Below are 18,832 nucleotides of genomic sequence, written 5' to 3' on the forward strand. Positions count from 1 at the left end.
TCCTAAAGGCACTTAGATGCTTCAGTCCCATTACTTTTATAAAGCATAACTTCAAGGTGAATCAAGGGAGACAAGGTACTGAGCTGTGTGACTTGTCCAACAGCAGAGAGGAAGCCAGAGGACAGCAAAGTTGGTAAGTAAGCCCCAAGTTTTAATGCTAGTGCTGTTCTTTTCAGAGGGCATTTAGGGTAAAGTTGTTAACATGAGTTAACATGATAATAAAAATAATAAATTGAAATTCAGCACAATATTCAGTATTTAGTGTTTACTTTTTCATATGATCTGAATGCATTCCTTTGATGTCTCCTTTTTATTGCATTGTTGGTTTACTTCCATTTTTACACATCTTCAGGTGTTATGCACTTTTTTCTAACTCAAGACAATAAAACACTTCAAATCTTCTGTCTTCCATTATTCTAGTTTTTTTATAATTACTGTATTTTAAGGCAATATTAGCATTTTTATCTCCCAGTTGTTTCAGGGTTTTTTGGTTTTTTTTGTTAGCATAACTCATGAGCACGCAACAGAGGTCGCAAATTTATTAATGGAATACTAATGGTCTTCACAATCCTTTTAAGCAGAAAAATATTGTATTTTTTAGAAAAAGTGAATATTGATTCTATTACTGCAGTAACTCTGTGTAGAAATAAAAGCACCATAAAATGCAGATCAAAGTACATATCCTGAATTCCTAATGCACTGATGTCATCTGGAGAGTCGGGTGTGCAAAGAATGCATGTATAAGTCAGGACGCATCAAGTGATTTTACATCCTAGATGAAATCCCAGCCTCTCTGCCTAGAATAAAACATGATATCATCCTATATCCCTTCAAGAAAACAGTGCGAGTCTATCAGTACAAAGAAAGTCTACTGTTAGCATGAATATTAAACAACTGGAATTTTATCCTGTAATCTGGAGGAACCAGAGGGAATACAGGTTGATTCTATCACAAAATCATCTGAAAAGTATGTTATTTTTATTCAGATTCATAGTACTGGTTAGTCTAAGCAGAATTAAGTGATTTTGAGAGTTACAAAACCAATATTCTACTTTCTGTTGGATGGAGGCTAAGAAAAATATGTGGTTAGGATGGCAAGATAACTGCATTGCATAAAAAGAACTACTTTTTGGGCACTCATCACGAAGCAGGAAACAGAATGGAACGAAATTCACGCTGCACTGGAAAAAAAATTTATTCTGAGACAGCAGAGAAACTAATAAAACCATGAATCTGCTTTAGATATACTCACGGATAATTGTATACTAAAAGATACCACTCCCTCCCCTGCGGGTTCCACAAAGCCCAGCAGAGGCAGTATCAGGGAGGCAACGCTGCCTAGTGCAGTGAGCAGCGTATTACCAGGTGGTCCTCTGGATGCTGCTCTGTTCCCAGTGCACTTGCAGCCAGCTAGGTGACTGCGGCAATTCACTTCACTGCTCTGTGCCTCAGTTCATCTGCCCCTAAAACAGGAACAACACGCTTACTTGAGAGTTGCACTTTGCGCTGTACTGAGAAAATCAATGAGATACAATTTTCACTATATCACCTTCCCTCTGCTCTGTGGGAAGAACAACAGAAGAGCAGGCTCTACCTCCTCATAATCTTTTGAGGGCATCTCTGTAACCAGGTATGGCCTCGTGACCTCAAAGTTAAGATCCATGGTAAAGACTTAGGGACAAAAGGTACTTGTGTACTAAGCTGGCTGGTTGAGGACTTCAAAGGGGAGGGGATGTGGAAGAGAAATTATGCAGCAGGTTTCCTTATCATCCATTAGGATTTCCACATTTTTCTCTTTTAACAAATTAATGACCGTATCTTTACTAAATTGATGTAGCTTGAAACATTTCATTTACTCAATGTTCCAGTTCTAGGACACAAGTTGTTCCCTCCTAGGCACCTCGGGCAGAGGTGGTGAAGAAGCTTTGCTATAGCGTATGTTCCTGATAAAAGTGAATTCAACAAAAAGAAATAGTGCGGGAACACATCTTATAGCCGCAGAATAAGAGAGTCTCTATATCAACCTAGCAAACACCATGAATGAGGAAGCTACCAGCTAATCACACCATAATAAGCCACTAATATTCAGTTTGTACTTAGAGGAGCCCAGCTTTCCTTTCGAGGAATTCAGCAAGGGTGTTAAGTATTTTGGAATGAGGCGCTGGAGTTCATTATACAAAAACAAGTGGGAGGCTGTGAATACCTGACTTGTTATGCTTTAATCTGACACAGAGGCACTCTCCCGACTACTGGTAGTTGCTCTTTCAAGGCACACTCGAACTTGACTGCCATATATACCTTGGCTTAACATGCTCAGTCCTTAAGAATCGTATTTATCTTCCAGGAATTAATATTCTTCCTTCTATAACTACTAGCTTTCCAGTGTTGTTCCCCATACCAGCTACTCCCGGATTCTTCTCAAGTCACTGCAATTATATCATCAGCACTTAAATTATGATTCATATTCTTTCCATCTCACTTGTTCTCCTTTCCCCTGCTTCATCAGACCGACAAAATAAAATAAAAAATAAAATAAAAAATAAAATGGAAGGTTTATTACAGAAGCAGAGCCTTTTGATTTCTGCACCTTCAGACTGCATATGATTATTCCTTTCAAACATTTCTTGTAAGTGTGAGAATAATAAGCTATTTTTAGTTAAGGCTAAGATTTCAACATAATGAAAGAACTTGAGAAGCTGCTTTCAGAAAAACTTTCTAAAAGATGGTCTTTACTCTTATCTCCACTCACAGCACTGCACATTTCCATTCCCACTACTTTCTCTCTTTTCCATTCCTTAGAGAACTGATACAGGTTGCTTGTGAAATCAATCATACATAAAGACATTGTAAAGTTCTGTAGAAACGGCCAAGAAATGTTACTTGACTGCAAGTGAACATCAGGCAATGAGATAGCACAACGAAACATCATGGAAACATCAAGTTCTATTGTTATTTAAAAACCAAATTAAATGTTTGAGGCTCTCATAGTATTCAAATTGGGCTTGAGTGCAATTAGTATTTTTTAAAGTGCAGTTCCACAAGACAGGCTGAGACAACCTGTAAGCTTACTGCCACTCAAAGAGGCTGTTCTGCTCTTACCCTCTCCCCGACCATGTGCAGGTGACTGGCTCTATTCCTTGATGGTAGGATGATTCAGCTCCCTGAACAGCAGAACCACTTCCCCCCTCCCCCGCCAAAAAAAATGTTACTAGGTCAATGAGCTGAATCAGTGTGCAGAAGACTCAGATAAGCATGAGACTCAGCAAAGACGCGAGACAGACAGTACAGCATGACAGGGGAGAGGTGAAACACCACAATGAGCCAAATCTGGGGCTGAATAGCTGAGACCACCCAGAACGATGTAGATTGCTTCGTCAGATTCTTTTACCCAGATCAGCTCCTTGCTCTGGTTTGCTGCGCTGCAGAAATGAGTGGCTTGGAACAGGAGAGGCAAGGACTGCTTAAAAGGCTCTGCAGCCAGAAGTAAAAACAGACTGAGGAAGAGTAAGCCCAAAATGTGACTGTTTTTCACAATCTCAAGGCAAGAATCACCTCTTATTTGGCCTGTAGAGTCCCAGCTGCTTATCTGGTACCATTAACATTACTTTTTCTCTCCTACTACCACTATTCCCATAACCTTCAAAGGTATGGTTCCTGCTCACAAAAGCTTGCGGCAGGAAAGCCAAAGATCTGCAAATCTATTTGACCTAAACCCTATTTCGATAGCACTTGTTAAATTTCCACAGCAACTGGGTTAAGAGAAGCATGAAACCTCTACTGGTTTCCAGTGTAGAGAAGATTTTAAGAAAAAAAGGTTTTGCAGCATGAATACATAATATTATTCAGGGTATAGTACTGCATGTGTGTTATGTCAGAGATGCATATTTTTGAATAATGTATGGATTTTAAAAGAATTTTCAACTAAAAAGCAAGGTTTAGGGAAGTCCTGGAATTTTTTGCTATCTCACTAAAATTATTTCTAGTGCAGTCATTTACTCTCTAGCTTTAAAAGAGGTTGTTTTAACCTCCAAGGATGTTTTAATGTTAAGGATGAAATACAGCCAGAATACTTAGGATACTCTATCAGGAGAGAAAAACTGTGGGCTAGAAACAGAGGACAGATCACACCAGGCCACTCTGGAGACATGCCATGGTTATAGGGACCTATTTAAGCAGTCCCCACTCCTTTGCCCAAACCGTTCACTGACCTCTCCCTAGCTGATAGTGCTCCTGTACATGCGTAGGAGCAGGTCTGGTGCCTGAGTAAGCTTTTGTCAAAATCCATGGACAATCAGGTGCATCTGCTAGTTGCTTAAATGTCAACCATTGTTAATTTAGCTACATAAGCCCTCTTGTGAGCCTGGACTGGGGGACTCAAGCAGCGTCAAAGGCTTTTTGTTAGGTACAAAAGAAACAGCAGTGAAAAAAAACATTCCTCCCCAGGCAGCTTGCAATTTAATGAAAAAATACAAGTAAGCAACAAGCAATTGGGAAGAAAGGAAAGGATGAGAAAGCCATGCTAATAGCTGGTTGAATATACATCCAGATTTATTACTTCTAAAGCAACTAAAAATCAGCTTTTTATCCCAATTTTATCCAGCTTAATTTTATTTTTACCTAACAGGTCTTAAAAACAAATATGTGAATTGTGGATTATCACCCTTGGAGAATGTTTCTCGTGGGCTCCCACAGGAATCTGTCTTGGTCTGAGTGCTTTTCAGATACTATTTCTTTCAAGTCACTGTTGGTATAATTTGAAACGTTCATGGAGTTACAAATAACTTCAATTTGAGTTGATTGCTTAGCTAGGGGAACACACTCAAACCGCGTGCTTTAATATACATAAGCACAAGGCCACATTCCTAGGAACAGAGACTGCTGGTGATCTGCTCTGGCTCCATGTTTTTTCCCAGTGTCACACACGCCACTCCAAAACACTACGCCTCACCTTGTATGTGTGACCAGATTGAGCAGACACTCCCATGCAAAACAAGGATGTCAGGCAGGAGGAGAATGACGGCGGTGCTCCTGCAGACAGCATTAGTGAGACCATTACTGAAATACTGCATTCATTTCCGCTGTCATGCTTCAGAAGGCAAAGTAAAAAATTGGGACGGATTCAGATGTTTACCTCAAAAAGTAAAAGAAAAGTTTTATACGAAGTCAGAAACTTACACTGCAGTGAGCAACACTGAGCTAACAACCTCAGTCCCTTTACCCAAGAGGAGATTAAGGGATGACTTAACTCCCAACCACAACAACGATATTTACAAGAAAGAGACAACTGATAGCAGAGAAAGCCTTAACCTACAAATAAAGCCATAAAGACATGACTGGCTGGGATCTGAGGCTAGTACACTTCAACTAGTCACCTTTGGAACAATTTGCTTATCAATATAGTGGCTTCTCCATCACTTAACTCTTTACATGAAGATGAATCTTCTTCCCAAAAGTCAAACTATATCCCAAACAGGTACTACAAAGCAGAATTCACTGTTACTGAAATGGCCACACTAGATAACCACGATAATCTTTTTCGGTCTTAGTATCAATGAATTACTAATATTTCCATTATAAATAACCTATATACTTCAATGCATCATTAGATCCATCACAAAACATTGATTCCAAAGCAACAAGCAGATGCAGCAGAGCAAGAATGCAAACGCGCAATACAATAATTTAGCCCACCAAGCCTCTACCATAAGAGATGCATGAGTAACCAAAAAAGTTTTAATTTTCATCCCTGCAAATTACAGTTTAAAAAAAAACAACAAAAAATACAAAACAGAGCTAGCCCATCTCTCTACCTGTAAACAAGCTGAGAGACTGAGAGGGAGCGAGAGAAGAAAAGAGATACAACCATGTTCAAAAACAAGTTATTTTATTTAGAAAGTCCTATTTCCATGTAGATCAATACTCTTCCTTAGCATGCATGGCGTCAGGTCTTTGAGACTGAGTAGGCGTGGCGCTCCAATTCCAGGACAGACTGCAAATGTATCATTTTTCTAGCATAAAGCTAGAGTTGCTTAATAAATTTTACTTGCAACTTTATTTCCTTTTATTTGGGTGGGGAAGAAAGTTGAAGTTACAAGCACAGTACCTTTATGGAGAAGAGACTTCTGACAGCAGAGACACTCTGGTCTAGGAGAGTCCTATTCCACTGCACAGCTAGGTTATGTCAACTGTAGAAATAGCATGACCTGTCAAAAAAGGTTTGCTGCCCTTTCTTTTTCTCCCAGGGAGGAGGCATAATATGGAAACAAATGTTTTTCTGGTAGGGTTGTAAGTGATTTATATTTTTAACTGACTTCATTAGTAACTTGAATATCTAAGTATCTTCATTTACCATACAGTACTGTACTTTTAAACTCACTCTGCATTTAAGCTATTATTCTGTGGAGACCTGAGTTTTCCTGGTAGGATTGAAAAAGCTATCACAGAAGAGGCTCCTACAAGCTATTGACAGAATAATGTGCGTTTCCTTGTCTGACAATTTGCAACTACTTTCTTAAAAAATACTTATTCTTCAGAAGCTTTGCTCATCTCAATCTTAAATGATTCCTGAGATAATGGGCATTTGTTTTTCTGAGACTGCCCTAAGATAACTGGCCAAAAATAGTATAAGCATCAGTCATGCAAACAGCAAACTTATTGTTACAAAAGCTTTTATGATGTCCATCTGTGTAAAACCTTATTTTCTGTCCCTGGTGGCAGTCTGTCACCACACGTCTCAAACAGTCACATGCCAGTGCCAGCTGTGGCAGAGTGCTGTTCACGTTGCATCTCTGACGAGGGGTCTGTGTGGCCTGACTGTCCCTGACCCCTGGATTTCACAGCGTGCATTGCATAGTTAATGCTCGTGCTTTCTGTCCAACTCCATGACCCCGTGATAGGATTGTACAACATCCCATTCACAGCCTTCACTGAAAAGCCACCTAGAAAAATAAGAAGGCATAAAGCAACTGATACTCTCAAATATTCTAAGTCACTGCAACATCACTTTGGAATAACAAGTCTGAAATACACTTCCTCCTCTGAACTTTGGAGAAGCACTTCACAAGTCTGTTTTTGTCAGACACCACCATAAGCAGTGGCAATAGGTATCACGGCTGGCAGCACTGGTGACAGCGGGTCCAGCTATTGGTGGACCAGAAGCAGCAATAGCTCTGTCACGCCACATGCCATTAACATGCCATATGGCAAGCCACTGCAAGGTGGTATGCTAGCTTCACAACACCACGCGTGGCTGACTGATAGCGTTTTTGCAGGTGGACACGTTCTTCAGATTGACATCACCCATTTCAAAATCAATATCTGAACATGTCTTTGGAAGGATTCTGGAGATTCCCTCTGAGAAGGGCAAATATAAGAGGCAGAAGAATGCAATCCAGGGCTCAATGCAAGTGAGGAGTAATTTAGCACTCCCTGCTGAGCAGCTCACAGGTTCATTGCACAATTCTGCTATGTCGCAGCAGGATACATAAGAGAAGGCAGAAAACAAAACACCCTATCAAAACAAATCACTCCTCTGCACCTGCCTCTCCTTTTGAGGAGAGAATGGAAAGAACAACCAGCATACAAACAAGTATTTGTCATGTTCCTTATGGCATCACTGGAAAGTGCTATGAGAAGACCTTACCAATCATACTTCAGCTTCTCTACAGGAAACTAAAGCAAAGTAAAAAAAAACCCCACCAAATATTTATATACCATCTGTACAGAAGGAGGTCATTGGATAGTGCTTTATTTTAAAAGCATTCAAAACAAGGGCAGGTTAATTATTTGTTCAAATCAGTTTCTCAAGAGCTGACTAAGAAATCTGTGGTGGGTTTCATCTTCACGTTTTTAGGAAACCTTTCAGTAACATAATAGAAATAAAGAACAAGAAGCAGCAGCCAAAAGAAAAACCACCTCCTCCCAACACAAAGATGGCAAACAGTGCAGTGCAGTTCTGGAGTGCCAATACAGTTGGATTCTCAAACCTGAGCCGGAAGATATGAACCACTTCACAGCGTACATCCTGTCATGAGAACAGGATGGAAAAGCTTTGCCTTTTCGCTTAGGCTGTCAAACAGGGGTTTAGCTGCAATGGCAATCTTGAGTATCTCTGCATTCTTAGAAACTCATTTAGATTATTTATTTTATGCAAAAGCCAGGAGGCAGAATTGACTTTAAATCACAAATGATATGCATAATATATGACTGATAACTCACATAGGAAAAGCTGCGTACAGTTTTCATCAGCTGCCTCACCTATCTAGTCCCCTTGCCTTTTCTACAAGGAACACTCGATATCTCTGTGCATTCCCATCATCTGGCCCAGTACTTACTTGATTTCAGAAGGCGCTCTAGCTCTTCAGGGGTAACAAACTTCTCCCACTCATGTGTTCCTTCTGGTACAATGCCTATTATTTTTTCTGCAACCACAATTCCCAGGACATAGGACAACTGCGTTTTATTGATTGTCGTAATGAATAAAGAACCTTCAGGCTAATTAAAAGATTAAAATGTTCAATTAGAAGAATATGTAATGGAAAAAAAAAACTCTAAGTTTAATTGTATTAAGCCACATGATATGCCTATGTACAAATCTACATGCTGCAAGAGTAAGAACTAATTTCATGCCAGGACACACATTTGCAAGTATACTATTTAAATATAACTAAAAAGTCAAAATGTAACGTTCTAAGCGTGACTCAGTAGTCTTCAAACAGTCAACATAATCAAAGCCTAAAATTTTCTGAAAACTATCTCCTTGTCCAAAAAACATATACCTACCTAAATCACACATAACCTATACTACCGCCTAGAAAAAGGATGAAAGGTGCAAGGTGCATGCAAGACCTAATGTAAATATATATATATTTCTTTTTTAATTAAAACTAAAAGAAAATGTACAACATTGATTAACTTAAGATACTGCTGAATACAATGCTTGTTTTAACGATTACAAGAACAAAAAACAAAACTAGGAACAAACTGTAAGCACTTAAAAGACTGTCTGACAGAAATAAAGGATAATTTCTATACCCCCAACAGACTGAATGTTAGTTAAGGGTTCCAGTCAAACAAGGCACCTGCCTTCTGATGACCAGAAGCACAAACTAAGAGATTAAAGGAGAGCTCCTGCTTGTGTACTGGGCCTACCATCCTTTGCAAATGAAATAATATCAGAAGGAATAAAACAAATGGCAAATATAGCTAAGCAAGACTGTGATTCTTTAAAAGCAATCCCAGGGTACATCTGATATGAGTCTACATCTGGAATAAAATCTAGTGAGTCAGAAATGTCATTACAGCCAGTTTCAGTGCAGTCTGAGCTGTAGCTGTCAATCAGCAGCAGCACTGCCATGTCTTGGCTCACCCAGGAGAAAACAGATGCAATCAGATTTCTGGAAGTCTTGATGCAAAGCAACACTGCAATCTTAAGTAGCGTCACTAAGGCAGGGTTGGGGGAACAAATTCCCTTTAACTGTAGTCACTGAAGTTGGGAAGACCCACTTCTTGCATTCTCGGGGAGAATGAAAGGCACCTCCAGAGTACTGCTCATATTTTAAGCACTTCAGGGTGGAGAAACGAATCCAGATTTAGGTATTTTCATACACCTGAATTCAAATAAAAGCCTTAATAATAAAAGAGAATGAATATTTCCAACAACAAAAGCAAAAGCTCTCTTACCTTTAATACCTGAGAGCAACACTTGATAAACATTTGAAGGTCAGCCACATGCTCCACTACTTCAGAAGCTACAATTACATCAAAGGTTTCCATAGACTCTTCCACAATATCCTCCAGTGAACTGGACTTGTACTGTACTCTCCTGGCCAGGATGGGATCAAATGACTTGTGCTGATCTGCTATTCTAATGTTGTCCTCCAGAGGATCAATTCCAGTAACTGAAGCTCCCAGCCTACCTAGAGGCTAATAATACAGAGTATAATTTATTCTGTGCATGAAAACAATTTACTGAAAGGTGTCTGCAACTTCAAAATCTGTATAAACAGTGCTGAAAACACTTGCAGAAAACATTAATAGAGGAATAAGCCAAACAACGATAAATGATAGGCTTTGATCCACCAGGTTCATTTAAATGTTTATTAGAGATAAAGCACACAAAAAAAACCTTTAAATGTTTGGGGGGGGGGAGGGAGAGGGAATAACCTTAGACATAAAAAACACCTACTAAAATGTATACTTTTTTGAAGAATAAATTGGTCTGAATCCATTTTGTTATCCCCAAGTAAGGTTTCCTCCACTATTGCTAACACACACAGAAAAAAAAAGGGGGGGAAACAGTGCAGTATTTAATTGCTGTCATTACTTTCTTCAACATCCACCTGTAATGGTAAATCCTCATATCTTTTTAATGGTTACTTAATATATGATTATCTCTGGGACGTTCTCGCTGCTGAGAACTAAACACTAATGTTTACTAGGATAGCATCAGGCTTGGTTGTCACTCAAGTTTCTCTAGTGTCTTCTTACTTATAGGTTAACACCTCAGTCATCACCTCTTTCGAAACTGAAACAGCCTGCAGAACATGACCACATGTATGTTCTACCAAACTGAAATTCACCAGTTATTCAATTTGAGAAGCTTATGCAGCATACCAGTTTTGCCAGGCATGTCTGACAGCTGAGTCTCACAAGACTAGAGAATTTTGCCCAAAATAAACGAAAAAAACACGGGGAGAGTCAGGTAATTTTTGTAACACCTCTTGTTTCAGGTGCTGAAGTTCCCAGAGTACCTCAGCCAGATCTGTAACCCTAAATTTGCAAACCATCCCTAGCCTTTCGATAGGAAATAGCGCTGCTCAGAGCCTGTGTGGCCTGACAGTTCCACTGTTGATGGATCTGGTTCCTTCCCAACCCCACATTTGTGAAGACTCCTCTGGCAGCAGCTGCAGCACCAGCCCTTGCATCAGGGGACTCTTTCCTGCCAGAGAGGAGGTGTGTTTTAGGTGTTTGAAGTTATTCCATGCTTTTTTGATGAGATCAAAGCAAAAGCAAGAATCTCACCACAGTGTGAAAAAACTGACAATAAGCAATTCAAATAAATGAGAGGAAGAACAGGTTTATAATAGAAAATACTATTTTGATAGCAGGGATTGTCATGGTAAAGCATTCTTGTGAAGGCTCTAACACAAAACAACAGGATTGTCATACTGTGACTGCCCAGAGGAATGCTACAAGACGTTTACATCATTCTCTTCCCTTTTTCTTTACCCTGCTTGACAACTTACTTCTGGGATGAACCTTGAGACCTTAGCATTTCTCATTACAGATTCCTTTCTTTTCTGTGAACACCACCACTGTCCTAAACAAATATTCTATGGGGTTTGCAGAATTCACTGCACTCCACAACACCTGGTAACTAATACACCATAGAAGAGAGAAGCTCCTCCTCAGAAGTTTAGAAATCAAACAATAAATTAGTAAAAAAAAAAAAAATATATATATATAAAATATATATACACACACACACACACATATATAAAACTTCCTATACTTTTAACATGATAAAGAGGAGCAAAGTGTTTCTTACTTCACTTAGCAATCCACCACCGCAGCCAACATCTAGAATCTTTAGTCCAGAAAGGGGGTTTCCCAGTTGATGATTATTACTCTTGTTCAACAGAGTATCTCTGAAATAAAAGGGATATTACTGAGGGCAAACACACAAGGTGCTTTAATAGATGTGATATGGCGTTATCTTAAGTACTGTAATTTTTTTTTTTTTTTACATAAATAGCATCTGAAAAATGTTTGCATCTTCAGAAGCATACCTAATAAATGGCACTCTAATATCATTCATAGAATGAAGGGCTGAATAGTCTCCTTCTTCATCCCACCACTTATGTGCGAGGAGCTGGAATTTTTTCATTTCTTTGGGATCCACTGTTGAGCGCGAAGTGCTGAAAAATCTCTTCATGGTGAACCTAAATAACGAAAGCTGAATGCCATGAAACTCATACCAATATTTCATGTCAGCTGAAGTACAGGAAAAAAAATTCTGGAAGATCAGAAGAGAAAGAACAGATGAGACCAACTCTGGTCTTCCTTTAAAGACTCTATCGATACTTGATTAAAAGCAAACATTTTATGCACTGTATGAATAATGTATTTTCCAAAATAGATGACTGCATGGCTATAATTTTTAAATTAGTAATTATTAAAACAAAAATAGGCTACATCAAATATCTAAATATTTGTGAGATTTAAAAATGACTTCATGTGACACTATCACAAAGTAAAATTAAATTGTTACAGAAAATGATACTCATCATTTAGGATTATTTTAGATACAATACTTACAGGCTCTTTATTTCAGTTAGAGAGATAGGCAGAGTACTACTGGACTTCAGCTGTATTTTCCAGGTAGCATTCTCAAGAGTACCCCTCGGGCCTGCCTGAAAAGAAAGATCATCATGGTCACCTGCATAAACGAAAAAAAGGCAACTGAATGAAAAACATCAGCTTTACGATCGTCCAAAGGCAAAAAATCTAGTTCATAACGCTACTACAGAACAACTTTTACATCTACCATTCATTAATATGCAGTTTATGCATCTATCGATTATGTTTAGTGTAAAAAAAAAAAAAAAAAAAGGAAAGCTAGTGGCTCACTTGAAATAGTGGCACATGCTTTACAGGTTTTTCTTGGATACTGAGTGTGCAAATCTTTACACACCTGCTCACTGTAGTATTTAAGGGATTGCATCACTTCAGGGACACACAGGGATTAAATAGGACAGTATATGCTAGTTTACCGTACCTGTACTTGTCAAAACCTGTATGATGACATTTCTCAAGAGTCTAAGCAAACAGCAACTTTTCATCTAAGGGAAATTTTTCATGCCTAGTGAGAATTTCACTCCCAAACATCTTTACTGACCACAAATTGGGCATATACATGCACACTCATAAATCTCTATCAATATAAGCCTCTGACTTCTGGTTCATTATATACTGGAATAAGAACTGTACAGCTGCGCAGTCTTTCTGTATTTTTATATTGTATGCACAATAAGAGCATAAGAAAAGTAAGAAAACCTTGCAGATGGTGTAGAGACTGGACAAGAACATGACCTGTTTTCCGTTCTCCTTTCTGTTTTCCAAGCACCCTTTAGCACAGTGCTGCTCCGCTCTCCCAAACATAGCGTAGACTCACCCAGAATTTCAGCTGGCATCTAGTGACCAACAATCCCCAAATGTATAACTCTATAAACCTCATTACCCCTCGAGTTTTAATCGATTCTAGGGTGACTTTAGAAAGCAGTGTTCGGCAGGAGAGATCCAGAGACACCTTCAGCATGTGCACACGCCAAAGGGACCAAAAACGCTGCGCCAACTTCGGCTCAGAGACCAGAGGAGGCAGCTGGGAGCAAACGTACGTGAGCGGAGACAACACAACCGCTCACTTTTTGGAAGAGGCTACGCACACCCCAGAGAGGGTGAGCAGATCCCCCGTCAAAAAGCGCACCCGCTACGCCACGCCGGCCGGCGGGCCAGCGCTGCGTGGGCCCCCGGCGCCCTCGCCGGTGGCAGCGAGGTGACAGCACAAGGCCAACACTGGGTGACCGGAGGGAAAAGCACAGCTGGCTGTGGCAGCGCCCCAGCGTGCTGCTACGGGAGAGCAGAAATTTGAAAAAAAACGTTTGTGAAATGGCGAAAGATGAAGGTGAAGGAAGGGCACCGGGCGCGATGTTGCCCGCTACACGCAGGCGGCGCCTCAGAGAGGCCCGGCGGCACGACATGGCGGCGCGGGGGGGGGCCGACACCGAGAGCCGTTGGCAGCGCCGGCACCGGGGACACCACAGCAGGGCCCGGCCCGCCCCCCGCCCCCCGGCCCTGCCTGCTCACCGCCCGCCGCCCGCCGGCCCGCCAGGGCGCGGCTGAGGCTGAGGCTGAGGGCACGGCCCGCCCTGCCGCCGCCGCCGCCGCCGGCCCACACCGCCATGGCCGCCGCCGCCGCCTCCCCAGCGTCCGGCGGCAACACGGGCGGCGCGGCGCCGTTCCGCCCGCCGCCTCGGCCGGGCCGGGAGCCGCCCCGCCCGCCGCCTCGCCGGTGCCCTACGGAGAACCGCGTCGCGGCTCCGCCCTGCCAGCGCCGGCGGCGTCGGGGCTGGCGGCAGAGAGAGCGGCAAAGCCTCGCCGCCCCCTGCCTCGGGCACAGCGGGAAACGCCGGAAGGACTCCTGCCGCCCTGCCTCTGTCCCGCTGCAAAGCGTTAGGCTTATGCTTGTTTTCCACCGCCTTACAAGTTTGGATCTCCTACAGTGGTCGTACTGTATTAAAACTCCCCTCCTCCCCCCCAAAGCCGTAGCCGATCGGAACAAAGCGTTGATCAATACAGCTGGTTTGATTTCCGAGCATGTCCTTACATAAAGGGCAGTGAAGAAAAATAAAGATTAAGCTTAAAAATGCTGGAACTGCAAGGTTTCCTTGTTACTGAATGTGAAGGTGCTAAAACAGGTCATCAAAACCCAATTTTAACAGACTGTATTTCTTCTGGCTACTACTTACTGTGTCCCACCTGCAAAAAACCCTTGTGTAAAGTGCAGGCGGAGGCCCAAAGGGGACAAGACCCCCTCGGCTCCCTCAGGCGGACAGGACTGCTCACAGGCCCACTAACCTGTTTTCATAACCGGATGACTGGCACTTGTCAGATTCCTCTCAAAGATGATTAGCTTACTAATTCGGTAGAAAATTACTCATTTTTCTTAAGTCAGGTTAGTAAATCGAACTGGCTCACCCAGACCCGCAAGGCTTTTGACGCTGTCTCCCATCACATCCTCCTAGGTAAGCTCAGGAAGTGTGGGCTGGAGGAGAGGACGGTGAGGTGGATTGAGAACTGGCTGGATGGCCGAGCTCAGAGGGTTGTGGTGAATGGCGCAGAGGTCTAGCTGGAGGCCTGTGGCTAGTGGTGTCCCCCAGGGGTCAGTCCTGGGTCCAGTCTTGTTCAGTGTATTCATCGATGACCTGGAGGAAGGGACAGAGTGCACCCTCAGCAAGTTTGCTGATGATCCTAAACTGGGGGGAGAGGCTAACACACCAGAAGACTGTGCTGCCATTCAGAGGGACCTGGACAGGCTGGAGAGGTGGGCAGAGAGGAACCTCCTGCAGTTCAACCAAGGCAAGTGCAAGGTCCTGCACCTAGGCAGGAATAATCTCATGCATCAGTCCAGGCTGGGGGTTGACCTGCTGGAAAGTAGCTCTGCCGAGAAGGACCTGGGAGTGCTGGTGGACAACAAGTTAACCATGAGCCAGCAGTGTGCCCTTGTGGCCAAGAAGCCAATGGTCTCCTGGGGTGCATGAGGGAGAGTGTTGCCAGCAGGCCGAGGGAGGTGATCCTGCCCCTCCACCAATGTGTACAAGTATCTGAAGGGAGGGTGTCGAGAGGATGAGACCAGACTCTTCTCCATGGTGCCCAGAGACAGGACAAGAGGCAACAGGCAGAAACTGAACCACAGGAAGTTCGATCTGAACCTGAGGAAAAACTTTCCTGTGAGGGTGACAGAGCACTGGCACAGGTTGTCCAGAGAGGTTGTGGAGTCTCCTTCCCTGGAGATACTCAAAACCCACCTGGATGTGATCCTGGGCAATATGCTCTAGAGGACCCTGCTTGAGCAGGGAGGTTGGACTAGATGATCTCCAGAGGTCCCTTCCAACCTCAGCCGTTCTGTGATTCTGTGACCCAACAAGCACAAGAGCTAATACAGAGGAAGCAACAGGACAAACCTTTTATGAGGGACCACCAAGACATTAATTTAGCTGCACTTTTAAATTTAAGGGTTTATATCCATGAGACGCTGTAAGCAAATCTAGCAGTCCAGTGCTGACAGAAAAAGGGGGCTCCTCTTCCCCTGCTCTTTCCGCTGGCCCACTTTGGTATTTTCAGACTCCTGTGGAGAGCTTGCTTAACATGCTTAAGTGGTAAAGAACTAAGCCAGTTTTAAAAGAAGAAAGAGTAGTTTTCTGTCACTTTAGTGAGTTATAGGTCTCAGGAGAAAGTCTCAGAAAAGCCAGTGGCAGCTGGAGGGGAGCGGAGCAGAGCAAGGGAGGAGGCAGCCACTGAAGCAAGGCCTCCCCGGGGCCACCAGCAGCAGGAGGTTTGCAGTGAGTCGTCATGATTTGATTCACTCTTCCCTGTATCTAACGCAAGTCTATTTTATTAATTGATATTATTAGGATTATTATCAGGAGATATTATTAGTTGTAAACACTCGCATATGAAATCTCCGTCCATCTGTAGATCTGCTGTTGAAGCTAGATTTTTTTTTTTTAAGACTATCATAGTAGGCACAGTCTCAACTAATGATAAAAACCGTATACTTAAAACTCCTCTACTGAGTTTGTAAGAGGCAAGATCATCTTATCTAAGACAGGACCAGACCATAACCTGTTCCCCATCACGCTTGCAGAACATTTCTGTGGGGTAACACTGAGCAGAAGTTTCTTCACACAGGCTCTCCTCCTGCCTGAATCAGATAGAAAGCACAGCATTCATTGCTAAAATGATTCAATGACGAAATGTTGTGAACTTTCTGATCTTGTCTACTGTTATCTTCTCTCTGTATCATCTGAGTGGCTTTTGTGGTTCTCCTTGCTATAATGCACTGATACCCGTCAAACAAATTCTTAGTGAAAGCACAGAAATTTAATTACTGGATAAGACAAACATATTCCTGATTTATTTTCTTTCTACTCTTACTCTAGTTAGAAAAAACACGCTATCAGAAAGTGTTGCATAGCATACTCTGAAAATATGCTATCTTGCATTTTAAAAAAATAAATAAATAAAAATAAATGAGGACTACAGCAAAGTTTCCAAGAAGTTTGTCTCAGCAGTGAGTAAATACATGACAAACCTTTCTATTGTATCTGCAGACAGCTTCCCTACTCACCCGCTTTCCATCCAACAAAGCTCTCAGTGCAGTGGACTTAGGAGTCATTAGTAAGACCTCAGAGCTACTGAAGAACCAGAACCCAAAGAAAGAAATCCTTTATGCTGAGAAACATAGTCTTATCCTTAAGACTCAAAACTAAGACTACCCATAAACTGTGTTTCTGTGTATTAACTTACGCAAATTAATTGATAACTTTTCATTTATATAGCAAAGTAAAGGCAAAATAGGGAGAATGAGAACTAATACTTAGATTGCCATTACTTTTATATTTGCTATTTCAAAAAATTTAACAACAAGCAAGTAATTATATACATGCACATTAGCAAGTATTTTACTTAACAGAATAAGCTGATTTTAAACTACACGTAACTATTCCGTTTTTATATTATTAAATGCAGATTTTAAGATAACAGCAGTTAAAAGTAGCAGTCTACACTCCTCCCTCCCCCCCCCCCCCCCCCCCCCAAGAAAGGTCCTCAAAGACACAAATGATAACAGATTTATTTTCCAAACCAGGAAGAGTTATTATGCCATATTTCAGAAAGTTTGGAGTTGCTCAATCTTTAAGGTTAGACTATCTTACTTAACTACCATTGTCTGGCCTATCCATTGTAGCAGCCTTTTCCTGGTCTTAGACTATGTAACAGGTACCTTTGGCTACTTTACATTGTTTCTGCCCTACTTACGCCAAAGCAATACTTGCACAGAAACCGTTTTCCACTTGATTCCACACCATCTCTTTATTTATGTATTAAAAAAACAAACAAAAAAACACCTTCAAGGGAATTCCCCCAGAGTTGCGGCGTAATGTTCAAAGGTGTATGTCTTGCACGTTGTATGTCTCTCTCTCCTATACTGCACAAGTATTCTTAAAATATTCTTAAAGAATTTATTAAAAAATGTAAAAGAACAGAACAACAACTGAATTTAGGCTTTTCTACAATTCCCACTTTTGTATATATTTGTATATGTTTTAATTTAAGATCACTTCAAATATATGGAATTCAGACCGGTTGTTATTTTAGCCTTTACGTTTGAAAAACAGTCAGTAAGGGAACTACAAAAACATAATGAATTCTAATGTATGTGAAGCTGACACAATACCAATGTACTGTTAATTACTGGTGTGCTGCATTTGCTGCTTAGTAAGATTTCCGAAACAGTTAAATATGGCGGTTGTATGCTTTTTTTTATTGGCATACAGTCACTACCATATAAGTGCATTTGTGTCAGAAAAATAATTTTCATATTTACAGGAAGTGACAAAATTCCAGTTGTTGGCAGAGGATATAAAGCTTTTCATACACAATTTTTTTTATTATTGAACAGATAAGATAAAATCTGAACTGAAAATCAAATGCAATGCATCATGGAAACTGTATTCCTCAATAGCTTTTCTTCCACTTAATTTTAGTTTCTTTCTCTCTCTGAAAAATGAATAAGATGTCTGAACTACTAAACTACTAAGATGTCCGATATGCTACTTACTCTTAAAAAAAAAAAATCCTCACTTTTACCAAGAGCCAATAGTGTACTCAGATTGGATCGACAGGTCATTATTTATATCCATACCAATGCAAGTAAAAGTAATGTGTTGCAAATTATGCCTCGTTTTGCTATCAGGTATGACTGCTTAATCTACTCCATGTAAAAGAACTTATATTTGGGGGGGGGGTATATCATTTATAACTGAATTAACTAATTATTTATCCAAAAAAGTGTTTTGATAAACATGCACATATTCACCAGCCATTAACTCGCTTAATAAATTTATAGTTAAAATGTGGATTCTTTGCCAAAGTACTGAAAGAATTTATTTCTGCATCTCATTTATGAAAAAAATGACATAAGCAAAAATGCTACATAGCTGAACTCTACTTTTAGTTAAATGGATTAATCTGTTCAAGAAGACATGCTCTG

General features: G+C 41.1%; 1 protein-coding gene across 4 annotated transcripts; it reads right to left on the minus strand.

Moving 5' to 3' along the window:
* Nucleotides 1-5,867: 5,867 nt before the first annotated feature.
* On the minus strand, nt 5,868-13,981 carry COQ3 (coenzyme Q3, methyltransferase). Of its 4 annotated transcripts, none has more exons than XM_068937859.1 (7): nt 13,867-13,981; nt 12,319-12,439; nt 11,790-11,942; nt 11,549-11,648; nt 9,682-9,924; nt 8,334-8,493; nt 5,868-6,938 (listed from the first exon to the last, which is right to left on the minus strand). In XM_068937859.1, exons 1-7 carry the CDS (start codon nt 13,961-13,963, stop codon nt 6,742-6,744), a joined length of 1,071 nt encoding a protein of 356 aa, XP_068793960.1. In that variant the 5' UTR covers nt 13,964-13,981; the 3' UTR covers nt 5,868-6,741. The 4 variants fall into 4 exon arrangements, with proteins under 4 accessions (XP_068793960.1, XP_068793962.1, XP_068793964.1 ...); XM_068937861.1 differs by having other exon boundaries at nt 12,319-12,409; nt 13,867-13,978; XM_068937863.1 differs by having other exon boundaries at nt 11,790-12,016; nt 13,867-13,939.
* Between the last annotated feature and the right edge of the window lie 4,851 nt (nt 13,982-18,832).

Source organism: Struthio camelus, chromosome 3 (assembly GCF_040807025.1).
Source record: "Struthio camelus isolate bStrCam1 chromosome 3, bStrCam1.hap1, whole genome shotgun sequence".
Taxonomy (NCBI): Eukaryota; Metazoa; Chordata; class Aves; order Struthioniformes; family Struthionidae; genus Struthio; species Struthio camelus.